Consider the following 19,516-nt stretch of genomic DNA (forward strand, 5'->3'; position numbering starts at 1 on the left):
TATAACAATTGCCAAGTGCAATGGTGTATATCAAAGTACCACGGTATTACCGTATTTACAAAAGTTTTGTTTTTAGTTTTATTCATATTTTAAATTAGCTTTTATTTTTAGCTTTTTAGTTTTTATGTTCATGTTAGTTAAAGTTTTAGCAATTTTGTTGTACGCTTGTGTGATTTTATAGTTTTAAGTCATGTTGTATTTCTATTTAACATGAATTCAACCTTAGTTGTATTTTAGTTTTTGTTTATTATAATCATTTTAGTGCTTTAAACTTATTTCTGTTCATGTCTGGGGCAACACTTCAGCTTTTCGTTAAGTTGATATCATTTTTAAAGGGTCAAAATTTGATACGGTTTCAATAAACAGTAAACTAAAATAACCTTGTTCACCATAACTGTACCCTGGTACTAACATAACACGTTTTTGCACGACGAACCAAGCTTTAAAAAAATGCACTCATATACATTCAAGATTGTTAAACAAATAACCAAAGGACAAGGTGATAAAAAGAAATGTGCTTTAAAACTAATTTGACAAATATTCTCGCAAATAGCAAATATCTAATTCTTATAAAACAAGGGTCAATATAACCGGTCACAAATGCAACGCTGCCCTCTGCTGGCTGAACGCCGATCAGCTTCATTTATTTTGGTTTGTTTGTTTTTACCTGGCCAGATCTCTGTCTTTATTGAGGTGCTGGAAGAAGGAGGGTTCGCAGATCATCTGTTGCTCCTGACACACCTGTTTGCAGGATTTACCTGCCGGGGCGAATTTCACCTGCATGGCGCTCAGGGGAGGCCACATGACCTGACCGTGACAGAAATCCTGGAGGGAGAGACGACCAATGTAGGCAGCGCTTTTCGCTGTATTTCAAAGACCATATTTCAGAACTAATAAGATAATAGATACGTGTGCATATTTGAAAGGGTACCTGGTTCTCTATGAAAGCGTTGACTCGCTGTAACATGCCCTCGCAAGTGAACTCGTAGGGTAAATAGGGCTCGTTCTAAAACAAATCAGAAATAATCAAACGAAACACATTTATTTGAGCATTTTTACATTTTAGTCTTACGCATGTGTTGATGTACCTTCTGACTGAGGATTGCTTTGATAGCGTTCTGCACTTCTTCGGGATCGTCTATGTTGACGGTCCAGACGTGAGGCCGTCCGATGTAGACCTCTGCGTACGGGTGCTGCGAGGTCAGCTGCGGTCAAAGATGCAAATACACAATCACATACAATTCGTTTTAAACATGCACACATTACAGTGGTCGAGTGAAAAGCTACCTCTCGAAGCGTGGGTTTGCCCTTGAAGAAATCTGTGTTCTTGCTGCTTTTCGGGGGATCGAACCTTGGATTCAGGAAAGCGCAGCCATTGGCTATGGCCTCCAGTGGCGCGGGTCCTTCGTATGGGAAGGACAGACCGACAAACAGCTGGAGAACAAACAAGACATTTAAAGATATTTCATTAGTTGATATTTGTGTCAAATGTGAACGTTTCTCAAATGGCCATCTGTAAAACGCAATGTTAAATGGTCCATATTTTGTCCGTTCCTTCTGGAAAGATCTTTGTTCTCCAGCAATGAGGGCGTGCATTTCCTTAACCCAAAAACGTTTCAATCTCTATAAACAAGCTTGCCGTTGAAATCCAGTTGCGCCTTCATACCTCCACGGTCGTATAACAATTAACAGTGTTGTAAACGCCCACCACAATAAATAAACAATAAAATGAGTCGTTCAAGTAACCCGTTTCACCTGTCCAATAACATTCCCGCTCGGGTTGCCTTTCTTCTTCCTTTGATCAGAGGTCATATAATAGCGTTGCATTCTGCTAGATGACTTTAGCAAATGTTTCCATGCGGCTAGCAGAGGCGGTGCGGCCCATAGAGACTTCCACAATAATCTGTTTGTGGAAGTGTTGCGCTTAGGGGCTGTTAGCCGTGCCGGGCGCACAAAGAAGGTTCTGTGCCGTTCCGGGCAGATGACTGCACAGAGAGTTTCTTTTGATGGGACGGACATTTGCTTGCTTAATAAACAAATGAAATTAAGCCTTGAATGAATCATTCATAAAGCTTGTGCAAGTCACTTCCAGAATGAAAGTTTGTGTTTACATGATATGTTTGTGTGCGGTGCGTATCGTTTTGAATTTATGAACAGATAGACATTATACATTAAAGCAAAATATTAAATATACAAGTTCTTAAATACTTCAATTATTGGTAAATATAAATAGATACATGTAACTATTTCATGCGTACATGTTTGTGTTTATAATACAAAATGTGGGTTATTTTACATAAACGAAAATGTGGATTTTAGGCTTTTTGTTGTCGCACTTTTACGTTCACCAACAGAGGGCAGCAGACGTACTTGAAAAACAGGCTGATGGAGAGCAACAGGGACACTGATCTAAGCAAAGATGGCACTTGAGTGCTATTCATTGTAATGTTTACTAGCCAGCGACGTTTGATGAACGTACTTTATTAAATCGTGATAACGTGAGTCGTTCCATTAAACAGAGTCCAAAGATGATGCACGCGTTCGAACAGAAGAGTTAAAGTTGACCCGGAGGAGAAAAAAAGGCTGCGGCGAGAAAATAGTACTAAACACAATGTTGTTAGGGGTTGAAATGTACTGCAGTAAGTACCTTGGTCTCCCGCAGGAGGAACTGGAGGTCACGGCCGCTGAGGATGCCGTGGTTCTTTACGTAATCCGGCAGGTGGACCGTGCTGGTCCCGTGGACCGTGCCGTGCACATCCATGTAGGAATGAATAATGTCCAGGTACTTCTTTTTGTCCTTGAACAGAGAAAGACAAATACAGGTGAGCGATGTATAAAAAACTAAAGAATTGTGAGCATTGTCATTTGTTTCAACGCAATATCAAAGAACGCAAATGCTCAAAAAACAGGAGTTAAAAAAGGATTTTAGCCTCCCTGCAGTGATATTTTATCCCTGGGTCAGATAATCCAGGATTATATTTCTGGAATTCTCTCGTCTGGTATTCTGATGTTGCATGACTGGGGCTTATAAAAGAGTAAAGCGCTAAAAGGCCACGGGAAGCTTAAAACAAGCGAGCACTTCTTTCGGCCGAGTGTTTTAGCTCTCTGTGTTGACTTGTTTTGTAGCGCAAGGCCAAAAGCAGACAGGAAGAGTCAAGCAGCGGTCGCTCCTGAGGGAAAACCACGAGACCGAGAGGATAAAACGAAATGAACGCAGAACACAAAGACACCCGCTTACCGTGAGAAGTCAGGTTGTAAAACTTGCGCGTGTGTGTGTTTGAGTGTGGTCGAGAAATTATTAAAAAACGATATAAAACATATGAATAAACAACATATGAATAAAAAGACGGTGGTTTCACGTTGTTTAAAACAAGTATATGTGATGCATTTTGGTTTGAAACATTCGTTGAGAAATATCCTTAGTGACACCTTTAATAAATCAATCGATTGATTTCATGTTTCTATTGATGCAATGTTGTGCAGTCTTGCACAAAGTCAAAGTATTGACATTTTAGTACTTTAGCCTAATCCTGAACTGATCTGCTTAAACTAGTCTATAAGTAAGTCATCTGTTTTTTTTCTCGTCAAAACTTTACAGTGACTCAGTTACATAAAAAAATAGATTAGTCTCATTTTAATCTAAAAAATCTGTGTGGGTCATAATGTCTGTTTTAGGTCTAAAATCTCTCCGTTAATACAGTAAAAGCTACAGAATTTGTACTAATATATATCCTACTGACACACAGAAGAATAAATAAGCATCTCATGTAACTAGACAAATGTATATACGGTATGTATTTGTGAGTTTGTGTGGGTGTATGAGAGAGAGATTTGCATTTCAAAAGCCTATACACATCTGATCTCTGATATATCCTATGATCTGTGGACGCCCCACACACACACACATTTCCTGATTCAGGGTCTAGGCTCAAGTTTGTTTCCATGGAAACCAGTTCTTGAGAGGCTGTGGAATGGCAGCCCCCCCATCTCTCTCTCTCTCTCTCTCTCTCTCTGGGTGCAGCATGGCTTTTAAGATGCCTCGCTGCACGAGGTTAAACTCGACTGCCATGGGTGCACATAACACTCGTTCTCAATGCGTCCATCCTTCATGGCCTCTTTACAGACTGAACTGTGAAGCTGAACGTTTAAACACACTCCGTCTGTCTGCCCAGATCCAAAGAATAAGTCATTGCCTTTGTTCCAACGATCGAATTAGTCTTCAGTTTCTTTTTGGGGTGAAATAAGACCTGTATTTGTTAGTGACAGGTTTTCTGACCACCCAAAGGTCCAAAAGTATTTCTCAACAATCAAATGATTCATGACAACCAGAAAAGAGAAAACTTTGACAGTTACTTTTTTATTTGATGTAAAACAAAAAAATAAAGGGAAAATGTGTCATATTTCCCCCAAGCCTAAGTTTTTTCCCTGCTGTTGGTAATATTTCTAGATATAAATTGACCTACGACTAAAATGTCTGTATAAATTGACCTACGTTTCAATTTATGTACATAAATTCTCGTACGATTGAGATTGCGGTAAATTACTTTAAATGTTTGAGATTTCTGTATATAAATTAACATACATTTCAGATTTCTGTATTTACATTAACATACATTTCAGATTTCTGTATTTACATTAACATACATTTCAGATTTCGATATATAAATTAACCTAAGCATTAAATTTAACTTAAGTTTGAGATTTCTATATTTTAATTATGTTTTCGATTTTTGTATATAAAGTAAAGTACACTTGAGATTGCTGTTTATTACTTAACATGTTTGAGATTTCTGCAAAAAAATTAACGTACGGTTGTGATTTCTGTATATAGTGTAACTTATGTTTGAGATTTCTGTATATAAATTACCGTACGATGGTGATTTCTGTATATAGTGTAAATTACGTTTGAGATTTCTGTATATAAATTATCGTACGATGGTGATTTCTGTATATAAATTATCGTACGTTGGTGATTTCTGTATATAGTGTAATTTACGTTTGAGATTTCTGTATATAAATTATCGTACGATGGTGATTTCTGTATATAGTGTAATTTACGTTTGAGATTTCTGTATATAAATTATCGTACGTTGGTGATTTCTGTATATAGTGTAATTTACGTTTGAGATTTCTGTATATAAATTATCGTACGATGGTGATTTCTGTATATAGTGTAATTTACGTTTGAGATTTCTGTATATAAATTATCGTACGATGGTGATTTCTGTATATAGTGTAATTTATGTTTGAGATTTCAGTATATAAATTATCGTACGATGGTGATTTCTGTATATAGTGTAATTTACGTTTGAGATTTCTGTATATAAATTATCGTACGATGGTGATTTCTGTATATAGTGTAATTTACGTTTGAGATTTCTGTATATAAATTATCGTACGATGGTGATTTCTGTATATAGTGTAATTTACGTTTGAGATTTCTGTATATAAATTATCGTACGATGGTGATTTCTGTATATAGTGTAATTTACGTTTGAGATTTCTGTATATAAATTATCGTACGATGGTGATTTCTGTATATAGTGTAATTTACGTTTGAGATTTCTGTATATAAATTACCGTACGATGGTGATTTCTGTATATAGTGTAATTTACGTTTGAGATTTCTGTATATAAATTATCGTACGATGGTGATTTCTGTATATAGTGTAATTTACGTTTGAGATTTCTGTGTATAAATTATCGTACGATGGTGATTTCTGTATATAGTGTAATTTACGTTTGAGATTTCTGTATATAAATTATCGTACGATGGTGATTTCTGTATATAGTGTAATTTACGTTTGAGATTTCTGTATATAAATTATCGTACGATGGTGATTTCTGTATATAGTGTAATTTACGTTTGAGATTTCTGTGTATAAATTACCGTACGATGGTGATTTCTGTATATAGTGTAATTTACGTTTGAGATTTCTGTATATAAATTATCGTACGATGGTGATTTCTGTATATAGTGTAATTTACGTTTGAGATTTCTGTGTATAAATTATCGTACGATGGTGATTTCTGTATATAGTGTAATTTACGTTTGAGATTTCTGTATATAAATTATCGTACGATGGTGATTTCTGTATATAGTGTAATTTACGTTTGAGATTTCTGTATATAAATTATCGTACGATGGTGATTTCTGTATATAGTGTAATTTACGTTTGAGATTTCTGTGTATAAATTATCGTACGATGGTGATTTCTGTATATAGTGTAATTTACGTTTGAGATTTCTGTATATAAATTATCGTACGATGGTGATTTCTGTATATAGTGTAATTTACGTTTGAGATTTCTGTATATAAATTATCGTACGATGGTGATTTCTGTATATAGTGTAATTTACGTTTGAGATTTCTGTATATAAATTATCGTACGATGGTGATTTCTGTATATAGTGTAATTTACGTTTGAGATTTCTGTATATAAATTATCGTACGATGGTGATTTCTGTATATAGTGTAATTTACGTTTGAGATTTCTGAATATAACTTATTGAGCGTTTGAGATTCTGTAGATAAATTAAAGTACACTTGAGATTGCTGTTTATTACTTAACATGTTTGAGATTTCAGTATATAAGTCATTGTACGATTACTATTATTGTGTTTAAATCAATGTACAGTCGAGATTTCTGCATATGAATTAACATACGGTTGTGATTTCTGTGTATAAATGATATAGCGTTTGAGATTCTGTAGATAAATCAAAGTGCGTTTGAGATTTCTGTATGGAAATATTTATATCTGTGGATATTTCATTAGTGTATAGTTCATAATACTGTCAAAAGAGCATGTATAATCCACTTTCCCATAAAGTGACTCATTCCATTCAACTCTGCCTGTCTGTTTCCTGAAAATATCAGAGAAACAGATTTATATTTCCACTTTAGGGAGGAAGTGTGCGGGACACAAAATCGTGTGTGTGCGGCTAAATGAATTTTTCATGCTCTCTCTGTGTCTCTCATCACACCCACTTTTTGGAGTCCACATGGGTGGTGATACCTTCTCTGCTGGACCATCTTAACATAACAGAGTGTGATCTCCCGATGGAGGCATGTTGGAAACTCACTGATGCCAAATAAGAAGTGCTGTTTTGGCACATCAATCTAAACATAACTGTGTCCTAGATATCAGGGCCTAGATTTCACGTGTAAACAAGGCGGATCTCACCTTCCAGAAGTTGTCCACCTTGCCGTAGACGAGCGACTGGTTTTGGCGCTTGATGTCGTCGATGTGTCTGACGTCGCTGGCGTTGAGGTGCTGCTCCACGACGAAGCCCAGGAAGCTGTTATCTGGAGTGTGAGCTGTAACAGCCAATCAGAGGAGAGCCCACAGATGAGCCAATCAACGCGAAGGTGGAAAAGTACATTTGAATATTAGTTCATTATTAATATAGAATGCATACAAACATTGCATGAATTATACTGTATATTACTATATTATGAATATAATGCATATTTTTTAACCTACAGCCGGTAACTTTTGCCTCCGTTTTGCCAAAGGTAATTTAATGCAATGCTTTTTATTAACTGAAGTCAAAATACATTTAGTCCAATTAAATAACTTTTACAAGCTTAAAAAAAGGAAAAATATGTTTTAGATTTTTTAACAAATCGTTTTTTTTGTTTACGTACAACAAAAACCGCGATCCCAGCTTTAATGTAATGTTTTAAGTTTAAATAATTAAAATCAAATCAAAAACTTTTCGCCAGCACTTAATATCCCGATTGTCGTACATGCAACTTTGTTTTTTATTACAAATTTAATAAAAACATATTCTTACGAACAGAAGACAAACAATAAAGAAAAATAACGGAAAATAACATTTACCAAAACATTAAATTAAGTAAAATGTTAAGATCAACCACACGCTGTACGACAAAAATCTGAGTGGGTGCTGATACTGCTAAGCGAGGAGTTGTTACCATGACAACAGTCGGCCAAGAGGTCGCCAGGGTAACAAGTCTTGGCAGAGATGCACCTGAATGCCATCTGTCTTAAAAATCAATCCGGAGATTAGGATTTCTGTATCACACACGCACCCTCCAATGTTATACAGAAAGAGAGGGCTTGCAAGCATGTGTGTGTGTGTGGTTATCGCCTGCAGGAGCAGCTGTAATGGGTTGTCACGGTTACCCGTCAATTCCACTCAGGACGCAGGAGGAAATTCAGAACCCAGGCGGCCTGTAACACAATTTGTGCAATTTTGTGGCAATCGTAAATGGGGTTTAAATGGAATATGACCCTTCCTCTCTCACTACACTTACTGTAAACATCTCACTCTCTCTCTCTCTCTCTCTCTCATGGCGCCTGTCAAAATTAATCTGAATGAACGCCATGACAAACCCAACTGCACGCTCATTCTGGACTTTATCTGCCGTGCTTTCATAAATCTGTGCTTTTATCGTAAATAAATGCAGTTAGGAATAGTTTGTTTGTCATTGACGTGCAGCAGATCCTCTTACTAATATGTGCAAGGAAAGCTTCGTAGCTGGAAGTGTGGAAATGAAAAAGAGGAGCGTTCACAAATTAACCCAAATCCTTCCCGAAGCCGTTTCTCGACATGATGTGGCAGGACGCAGAAATGCTGAAGTGACAAATTACAATGTGTTCTTGTGGCGTCAAAGAGATGCTGTCAGTTATTAGTAGGAAAGCAGGGAGTGTGTTTGTGTGCAGACAGACGGGTGCGTAGTTGTGGAAAAATGGGAGTGCCAAAAACAGAGACAGAGACAGGCACAAAATCTTGCACGCAATGCGAAAAACTAATAAATGAAACAAATTAAAGGTAAACATTGTTAGATATACAGACACATAAAGATACATTACCTTGAGAAGCAAAACTACTTCAAATATCATGTCAAGAAAATCAAGATCAATAGAAAGATAATCCATAATCCACTGGCAGATATTTATTCCTGATGTTAATGTGTTTTTTTTCATAACTTCAGTAAACAAGAATCTTAATGGGACAGTTCATACAAAAATGAAAATTACTCGCCCTCAGATTGTTCCAAACCTGTATACATTTCTTTGGTTACTGACATTCTTTTGTCTATAGCATGACAATGAAATGTATACAGGTTTGGGGTGAACTGTCCCTTTAAGAAATTTAGCTTTTCAAGTAAATGTATCTTGATTTAAGAATGTTTAGATATTTGTACTGGAAAACGATACAAAAATACTAAGAAAATCATTTTATATAATTATATGTCGCTTTAATCCAATGCGAATTACATTGCATTATACAAAGCTATTTTCATTTTTTTTAAACATTAAAACATTGCATGTTGACGCAGGTGCGCTTGTGGGCAGCTTCAAACAGATATCACATACAAAAAATACCATAACTCTAAAACGCATATCATTTTAATACGTTTTTTAAGTGTCAAAACATACTGTGAAATCGATCAAAACCCATTCAAAACACCATTGCGACACCCTAGCAACCACATTCTCATGCGCATCCCGCTTTCTTCTAATGCATTTACTTTTCTACAAATTTAACATTTGCGTCAATGACTGTAAAGTATTGAAAGGTAGGTGTTATTTATTCCAACAGGCGCGCTGCAGATTCCCTTCCTGCAATAAATACTTTAACAGCATAAACAGATGATTATGACATATTTCACTAATGAATACTAAAGACATGCAATTTAAAAACCACGATAAGAAATATGACACAGACTTGCCCTGTCTACCTCCCTATCCGCAACAGAATGCAACACGCCTGTTGAAGCGTCGCACTTTAAATGCAACTAGATTTGTATGCGTTTCCATATGGCATCTAAAAATACTACAGAAGAAATCAACATCAATAAAAATAATATCATAATAACCTATTTCAAAAGTCTTCATGGCATGCAAACAAAAGGTGGTGTCGTGCATTGACATGCAACGATAGGAAGTGTTTGTGTGGTTTTACCAGCTAGTACAAGCTTCAAACCACAAACAAGCGCTGAAGGAACCGTCCCGACCACTTCATGCCAACTTGTTTGTTTATGAATGTGTGTACATGTGCATGACGCTTTGGCAAACTTTGGGCTTCCCCTTGCAAAACCGGCCGCAAAGACGTTTTCAGCCCAGCAAACCCCGCTTTTGGATAAAAGCGTCTGCCAAATGAATAAATGTAAATGTAAATGCAAACCGAGATCAATAGCCATCTTCCGTGCAAAGCCGACCTACTTTCCTCTTTCAAGCTCTTCCACGTTTGCGTTTCTTACATGGATTGTTTGTCCAGAACAGGAACTGAATTGTTCTACGTGGACAGACAAATAATGCCGTGTAATCGACTTCCTCTGTTGCGCGGTGTGTCGGTGATTCACTCATTGGATACGCGTGGGAAGTGTAAAAGTGATACTTCACCCAAAAATGAAAATTCTGTCATGATTTACTCATCTTCGAGTTGCAAATCTCTATACATTTCTTTGTTCTGATGAACAGAGAGAAAGATACATGGAAGAATGCTTCTAACCAGACAGATTTTGCCCCCCGTTGACTCCCATAGTAGGAAAAACATTCTTTATACATTTTTTTTCTAAGAAACACAAAAGAAGATATTTTAAAGTCATTTTTCCTACTATGGGAGTCATAAGTATACAGATTTGGAAAAACTCCAAGGTGAGTAAATGATGACAGAATGTTCATTTTTGGGTGTTTCCCTTTAAGAACAAAAGTGCCCTCAGGACGAGCGATACGGACACCCGTCTGGTCATCAGAAATGACATTTACCCAAACATTGACAACTACATACACCAGATCGTTTGTCAACGGTCACGCTCATGTCATTCCAAACCTGTGTGATATTCTTCTGCAGAACAAAAGATACTTAAAAAAAAGCATTTCTCAAAATATCTTGGTTAGAAAGAGTCTCACGCAGGTTTTGAACCACATGATGGCAAATAAACAATTAGCATTTGTGTGTGAACAACCCTTTTAAGTTGAATCTGGTTGTGCTTGAAAGCCCTCGGGTTTTACGAGAATGTCAAACTCCACCGATAAACAAAAGAGCTATTCAGCCCTTGAGACGATATGAGACGCCACCCAAAACCCCAGGAACCCCGATGCGATTCAGATAAACTTTACCATCGTCTGATGGGTAAAACGACAAGGTGTAACAAAAGGCCTCTCTCACACACACTTACGGAACATGGTGTTGAACTGCTGGGGATTCAGGTTCCACTTGCCCCACGGAGTCTTGTGTCCTTTCGACTGGGCATAGTGGGCGTGGTTAAACTCAGGTTCCGTCCCGAAGGAGTCCAACACCCTCAGCATGCACCTAAAACACACACACAATCAGGCAAGGGGTTAGCTGACATCTGTAAAACATTTACGACAGCCAAACAACGAAACATTATTCAGAACATCTCGGAGGGAAACGCGATCTGGACGGCGTACTTGTTTAGCGCATTTGTGGGGATTTGGGTAAACGATGGAGTGGGGAAAACTTCGCATACAAAGACAACAAAGTGTTGCTTGACATTGTTTAGACGGATCGAGATTGATGAGGTTGTGACAGGAGTACAAATTAGGTTTGGCCCTTAGGGTGCAACAATAAGTGACTTCGTGTTTTGGAGATTTGCACAAATTTTCTGAATATGTGCTGAAAAGTCTGATAAAACTGCTGGACTTACATAAGCTAATACACAGAAGTTGAACACTAAAATGATGCACGACGTAGAAAGCATGGTTACGACAAGAACTACATGCTGTCTGAAAAGAAAAGTGATAAACGGAAAAGCTAAAAGAAACTCAAATTCTGAAATTGAAAATTCTATAAAAAAATTATTATTCACCGCCACTAGCAAAGTATCTAAAAAGGTTTTACCATTGGTACACACTACCAGACAACGACGTTGACTTTAAAGGTTCAACGTGTAATTTTTAGGAGGATCTACTGACAGAAACGCAATCTAATAAAATGTCTTCATAAGTGTAGAAAGACCTTTCATAATTAAACTATTAGCGTAGAATGAGCTATTTCTATCTAAACACACAGCAGGTCCCCTTGCATGAAATTCATCATGTTGTTTCTACAGTAGCCCTAAATGGACAAACTGCTCTACAGAGCGCGTATCGAAAATATGTTATCACATTCGGCGAAGAAGCGAAAACGAGACGACATATCCTGTGTCAGCCAAGTGCTTTGAAAGGGAGGGTTGGAGTGAGCCATTGGTTGCAATTCACAACCTCACCACTAGATGACATTTCACATATTGGACCTTTAAGTGTTAAGTTCGTTTCAATATTATGTTGGCCAGCAAATATCATTCGTCTCAGGACGTCATTGAAACATCTCTGCACCAAACACCAGGACAGTAATAACTCTAAATCCTCCTTCTTATCGCCTGGAATAACCGCTTGGATTCACCCCAGCGCATGAATGAGATCGACCGTGCCGCGCAAGACATCAAAACACAGATGAAACCAGAAGATCAGGTTATTCCACATTCATTTAAAATGGCTTTACGGTCAGTCTCGAACGATGATCATCTTTCTAGATAAAGCCAAAGAAATTGCAACTGAGGAAGATCACAGATACAGAGACGCCAAGCCTTATCTTGCTGTTAAAAACATGTTGTCGGTTTCACGACAGTTCAATCCTGATAAGCTTCATGTAGTTTCACTGGCTCAACCAGTGGCATGAGTTTGTGGCAGGGCTGTTTGTCCACAATGTTAGTTAGAATGTAAAACATTTAAGAAAGGTGAACGTCATGTTGGGTTTACTCACTGATAATGGACCCAGGAGGGTCCCAGTGTCTTCTTGAACTGAGCCAGACCGACGATGTCTATGTAGATGAGCTCTACAACTTTATCGCCCTTGGTGGGGCAACTAGACTTGTTGCCCATGACTTTCTTCATGATCCTGTTAAAAGACGGATATTTAAACAAGTTACAACGCATACAAAACATAATCGTCTATGAGGAAACTCAAACATGATAACAGTATACTGTAGATTCAAATGACATGACAGTTAAAAGATCAAAGCACAGTGACAAAAGAAAGCAATTTAAAGGGACAGTTCACCCAAAAGTAAACATTCGGTCATCATTTATTCCCCCTCATGTCATTCCAAACCTGTATATGACTCTTTCTTCAGCAGGACACAAAAGAAGATATTTTGAGAAATGTCTCAGTGGTTTTGTGTCCATGCAATGGAAGTCAATGAGGGCAAATGTTGTTCGGTTACCAACATTCTTCAAAATATCTTCTTTGGTGTTCTTCAGAAGAAAGAAAGTCATACTGGTCATGAAACATTTCGACCGAAGACTCACTCTTTCAGCTCGGCGAGAGACGCAGAGATGCGGATGTCGTGACCGAGCAGGTACAGCGTGGTGATGAGATCACTCCACTGAACCAGCTCCCCGAGAGGACCGCCGCTGAACGCGTTCTCTGCTATCTTAAAACCCGACTCCTTCGTCAGGAGACCCAGGTGCACCAGGATCTGAAAAAGAGAAAAAGAAAAAGTTTACCCTCGTAAAAATGCTACTTTCAATTGGGTAATGCCGATGCGGGGGCCCAGACGGGACTCACCTTTTTGCGGCTGCGTTTGGCGAGGTTCTGTTTGAGGGCTAGGGAGCTGACGGCGCTCACCCACGGCTCCTCCATGCGCTTGATCCGCAGCATCATCCAGCGGAAATCCTCGCGCGGCGACATCGCGCGGTACAGCTCCTCAAAACTCGTGCGGATCTCGGGCTGGACGATAAACGCAGATGAGCGTAAACATACCTTTGGCGTTTTTATAGAGCGTAACAGTTCTTCAAGTCCCGACGAGCTTGTCACACGTACCTGTAAATTCCTGTCAGTTTTGTCACCATTGTTCTTGATCCTCCATGGCAAATGAGGGCACCAGTTTTCCACCTGACAGAACACAAAAATGCGCTGTAAGTATCGTGTATACACCGTTTCATCGGACGCACGCGAGCCTCACCCCAGTTAACTTCCAGTTTGTGTTTGGCAAGTGTCTGATAATATAGCTATTTATAATTTGTTTATGTTACTATAAATGTATGTTATTATTTGATTTCATAATAATTGTATTAAATAAACCATTTGTTGAATTTTGTGGTACGTCCATGTTAATAAATAAACTTGGTAACCAATTTGTTGAATGGGTCCTGTAGTTTGGACACATTTAAAGAAACAAATGGTATATTGACATCTAGCGGTCGAGCTTGGTATCGCAGTCTAAATTTAAGATATTGTAGAGACAAGTTTAGCCAAGCAACGGTTCTCGGTTTCTTTCGATTGTTATCAGAAAAAATCTCCAGGCACTCTATTGTTTGTGAATGTGTACTGTAAGTTGAGGTGGGGTCACAAAAGTGCACACGCGCAGTAAAGTTTGTTTATGTTGTTAAGATGAAACGGTCTATAAAAATTCGAGCTGGAATTTCGAATGTCCTTAAGCCTGGACACAAAAAGACAGCCGGGGGACTTCAGAACGTCCAAAACAAAGAAAAATGAAAGATTCTGCACAATTTCTGGGTCACCTGCCAAATAATCACATTTACGGCAACGGCCACTTGAACTCCATTGTGCAAAAGGTCAGATGTCCTCGCTTCCACAGAATCGCACGAGATACTCTCCGGAACGTAACCAAACCATGCTGGAAAAACTGGAATCATCAGGATTCATCACAAACTTGAAATCCATGCCAGCCTAGACCCTCAGTAAACTTGCATGCCCCCCCAAAAAACAAGGCCCGGCTATACACATGTTAGTCTGGAAACAAGGCCTGTCACAATATCAGATGTTCACAGCACAATTCTCGTGGCCAACATGATTCACAAAACAATAAATCGCGATATCCATCAAATACCCCTCATTTTTGTTTAATACCAGCGTAGCGTTGCGTTGCAAAGAGACTGTAACCTTGTTAAGGGAAAATGTTAAACGGTACAAAATCACCATGTAATAAGTTGACGTGTCAACCAAAGACTAAGCTTATCATATGTGTAATGTTAACGCAATATACATTTTCATAATCGGTGTTCATATTTCAGCAACCCTTGTTAACATATTAGATGTAACTGCTCTCTCTCTTTGTGTTGACACACGTATCTTCATTTAACTACCTGATCGACATTTACATTATTTGCTTCAAGAAAGAAAGAGAGAGAGAGAGAGAGAGAGAGAGAGAGAGAGAGAAAGCAATGGTTGATATGGAAATGTATGCACGTCACCATGGTGACACTGTGAAAGTCATGAGACGAAGCTGTGTCTCTTTCTCTCTCTCTCTCTATTGGTTTTCAGATGTTAACTAACAATAAACAAATACGCAACTCTACTATTTCTCAGAAGATGTTATATTTACGTTTATTTTACGTTAGCAAGATATAATCATGCATATGTGTGATTTCTTTATGTGTTTTTACCTCGCTCAGGTAAATAAAGAAGGAACAGGTGGATCCATCGACTCCGTAGTTTGCGTAACAGGGGTCCGAACGCCACATGTCCTTCATCCACTGTGAAGGAAAAGAGTCATTAAAATAAAAATGACCAAAATTAACCAATAAATACGTAAACATAACGTAAAAATATTTAAAATAATGTATTCACACTTTGAATATGCTTTACGGACAAACTTAATTTGTAATAACTTTTTTGTAGTAACTCTATAATAAATATAAAAATGGATTTTCACATTTGTAAAATAAATGCGTCACATGCTTAAATACTGCTCATGTCTTAAAGGGACTTAAATAAACATGCTGTGATCATTTATTCACCCTCATGTCATTCAAAATCTGTCTATGGAACTCAAAAGATGACACAGATGTCAATGGGGTCCAATGTTATTCGGGTACCAACATTCTTCAAAATATCTTCTTTTAAAGCTTCGGATAATTCACAACCTGACTGATGTTAACACGCATGTTAGAAAGCGGCAAGCACGCAACTTTACATCCGCTAAAGGGGCACGATCTACAGATTTCTCTGGTTATCTGCGGGACGGAAACGCTCCAAATGACCTTCAGAAGAAAAAAAAAATCGCTTTCTCATCCTGGTTGTATCTCAATTCTCCCGACGGTAACTCTCTCCCCTGGTTTATTGATCGCACCGTGCGGTTCGGTTTACACATATCGAACAACGTTTCTGAGAAAAAAAGCGTTTGAGTTTCTGCCGAGTCAACTGAGAGGAAAATCCTTCAGATTCACTTAAAAATGCCTAGAGATCTGGAAAATGTACTTTTGCTGTGTTTGATTTGCCTTTTTTGCTTTAATATGTCAATTTATTGCAGTAAACAAAAACAAACACATACCCAAAACCTGGTTTGAGTCAAACAAACAAACAATATGAAAGAAAAATGTAATGAAAAACCAAGCAAGAAACAACATTGCAGTCTTGTATTTGTGGTTTATGTACGTTACAAAATCAAACATTAAACGTAACCAAAGGTTTGTTTAGATGAACAAAGATATGTTTGGACGGATGTGTACGTCTTAGCTTTCTGGCAAAAGTCAAAAAACGTTCAGTGCGTGTTAATCTCATTGTACTCTTGTTTTGAGAATTTGCACATTTAAGACGATTTCCATGTGCAAACAGACATGATTGGCTTTTACAGCTAGATGTTAAACCCGATATAATAGGCCCCGTCTGCACAATACATCAACTTTCGGAAAAATCCAACTCCAGGAAAAAAAACGTCAACACAGTGGTTCTCAAACAGGGGGGCCCAAGATGGTTCTGGGGGGGCACACATTTTGTGGTATTTTATAAAATATAGAAATGTATCATGAATTGTATCCAATCAAACATTAGAGAATTTATGTTCCAGCATTGTATAACTGAATATGTTTTTGGTTTAATAACAATTATAAGTTTAAGATTATAAGTCTTTATTTGGGGGGGCAGCAAAGAAATGCATTATACACAAAGGGGGCATTACAACAAAATCGTTTTAACACTGTGTCTATACCGGATGCCACCAGCGCAATGCAACATGACAAAAGTCATTAGAAATGAATTAGAGCCCACTATAATTTTAATTTGATAATTGATCCGGTGTAAACACAGTTCGAGGGATTTAAAACAGCAGAGACGAAACGGATCACTAGATCAAACAATGGGAGTCAATGGGCATATGTGTTCAAAACTGATCTTTTGATCGGCAAGGAACTGAATAGGAGTTAAATGCCAAACAGATCTTTAACCAAAGATGTGTAAGAATGAAGAACAGTGCTCCTCAACAACGACTTGTATCGAGCGATTGGGTAATTTGGCAACCAAGTTATCTCAATAATAAATATTTTATTTCAGAAGCCAATTTCTCCCTAGTCGCATTCGTAGTCTGCAGAATATGAGCACTGCCCTCATTAATAAAGCAAAGATAGTTAATAGCTTTCCAAAATGTCTCAAAACGGATCAATGACTGCGGTAAAGAAGAGAGGTCCCACGGTGAGACTTTAATTAAAACGTCTATCCGTCTGGATTTAGGATGAAAACGGTTCCTGCGTAAAGGCCAGCCGAGGACGAAATGAAACGAAGCCAGCGAATGAATATTACAGTCAATGATGGAGACATTTTCGATGAATTTATTTCGTTCTGGATTACAAAGTTGCGCCTTTGAACGTGCATCGGAGAAAGACTCACCTTCACTTTGCCCTCGCAATGCGGGAAACCGTCGAGCGAGGGGAGTTCACATTTCTCCTGCGCTCCGCTTAGTAAGTCTGCAAACACACGAAGAGAGAAATGAGACGTGATTTGCTCACAACGGGTTCAATATTACACAAATCACTGATGATGCGGAACACAGGCACTTGAGTGGAGAAAGATCGATGCGGTTCAATTATCACTCTTATACTGGAAAAACGACATTTGCGACATTTCGATTGGGTTAAGTTAAACCTGTTCACTTTAAATGCGTACCATCAATAGTTGCAACTGTAAACCCAACGATGAGACACAACATTTTAATTCCAATAATCATTTGTTAGTTGATCTTCACCCCTGAATTTACCTTTAAAGGCACACAGACAAAGTTGTACCACGTTCCAACTGTATTTATCTCTATTTCTGCTGAGCCATCACCATTTTTTCATTCCCCTCTGTGAAACTACAAATTCAATCACAGTCAATAGCTCCAAACGGGCACCTTGGACCATGGACCATATCTGCCGAATCAAAAGTATAAATATTTAGGGATGTATAGTTCAGCTCTACAGTGTGCACACGTAATATACTGCAAACAAGTTGAACTATGTAGACTTTAACCGCTGCCATTATCCAAAGAGACTGGAAAAAAACCAGGGCTGATGTTGATCTCTCAGACTAAATGCACTTGCGTTTTTGCAACCAATCGCACGCTTCTGTTTGCATTAGCTATAAAATCCCAGAGGAGATGAACCGGATCTGTAGACAGAGTTCGGTGGCGTAGTTTTATATGCATGCGAGATGCCGAGCCAAATCAAAAGCCTTTCTGATGAAATGGACCATAAAGACAAGAGAACACTCTTAAAGAGATTAGAAGAGTGGGTGAGAAGAAAATATTTGATTAAAGGACATAAAATGAGACGAGATGAGTCACGAGTTGAGCAGAGAAGATAAAAATGATAAAAGAGAGAAGGTAAGGACTAGATGAGAGCTAAAGAGACAAGATGAGACAATGATAGAAAGAGAAGAGAGTTGAAAAGAGAATGCTGGATATGCAATTTAAAAGAATTAGATCAGCAAAAAATATCCATATGTAATCCCCAAACCCTCCTCTTTCAATGCCACTCAAAGTAGAAATTGACGGTGCGTTTGTCGCGGAACAGAAATGACAGATATTACTCAAATACGCAGAGCTGACGTTATCATACTCGGTTCTAGACAGATGTTACCTTCATATGCAGGACTTGAGTTTTATAATCAAATAAATACATACTAAATATGTCAAGAGTATTCTGGAAATAATAATGCAAAAAACATTTCTCTAACCAGCAAAAACAAAGCAGACGTGCAAATAATGGCTGGCAGACTCTCGGAAAAGTCTTAATGTAAACTGTCAATTATATAAAATTAATAAGGCCATGCGAGCGGAAGATTTAATAAGTTGCATCACCCAAACAACTATTTATTTTATTGCATTATAACGTTGTTCTAATGTTGCCAGTTGTTTGCTTATAATTAGTTGATTTGTCCATAACTGCTGATTCGAATACTTAACACTACGTGATACTGTTTAAATTGTATTTTAGAGATGCACCGCTACAAAATGTTTCACCACCGATACGATTATTCAGAATGATTTCTGGCAATATCGGTACCGATAGTGTGGTGGTTAGATTAACTGACATTAACTAAGTTACTCATTAACTAAAATGAGTAACATTTTTTTATTTTACTTTATGCACTGTATATAAATATTCATCATTTTGGGGGTTTACCACAAAAAAAGATTACGATTGGCATCTTTAACATTTATAATTGAATATTTCACTGCAACTGGTGTCATCTACTAATTTCGGTATCGCAAGGACCCCAAAACACACTAACACTGAATCTGCTATTTTTTTATACGTG

At 37.9% G+C, this 19,516-nt stretch overlaps 1 protein-coding gene across 1 annotated transcript in view; it reads right to left on the reverse strand.

Moving 5' to 3' along the window:
• Positions 1 to 19,516, reverse strand: part of mgat5 (alpha-1,6-mannosylglycoprotein 6-beta-N-acetylglucosaminyltransferase) — a 39,065-nt gene that overhangs the window by 2,862 nt on the left and 16,687 nt on the right. Inside the window, exons 4-16 of the mRNA XM_079470848.1 lie at positions 17,606 to 17,682; positions 15,388 to 15,477; positions 13,802 to 13,873; positions 13,547 to 13,708; positions 13,288 to 13,457; positions 12,743 to 12,877; positions 11,157 to 11,290; positions 7,186 to 7,319; positions 2,648 to 2,797; positions 1,288 to 1,434; positions 1,089 to 1,205; positions 932 to 1,006; positions 668 to 825 (exon numbers count right to left, since the gene is read on the reverse strand). Coding sequence (XP_079326974.1) covers positions 668 to 825; positions 932 to 1,006; positions 1,089 to 1,205; positions 1,288 to 1,434; positions 2,648 to 2,797; positions 7,186 to 7,319; positions 11,157 to 11,290; positions 12,743 to 12,877; positions 13,288 to 13,457; positions 13,547 to 13,708; positions 13,802 to 13,873; positions 15,388 to 15,477; positions 17,606 to 17,682 — 1,621 coding nt within the window. The remainder of the gene's footprint in view (positions 1 to 667; positions 826 to 931; positions 1,007 to 1,088; positions 1,206 to 1,287; positions 1,435 to 2,647; positions 2,798 to 7,185; positions 7,320 to 11,156; positions 11,291 to 12,742; positions 12,878 to 13,287; positions 13,458 to 13,546; positions 13,709 to 13,801; positions 13,874 to 15,387; positions 15,478 to 17,605; positions 17,683 to 19,516) is intronic.

Source organism: Barbatula barbatula (genome assembly GCF_947034865.1).
Source record: "Barbatula barbatula genome assembly, chromosome: 13".
Lineage (NCBI taxonomy): Eukaryota > Metazoa > Chordata > Actinopteri > Cypriniformes > Nemacheilidae > Barbatula > Barbatula barbatula.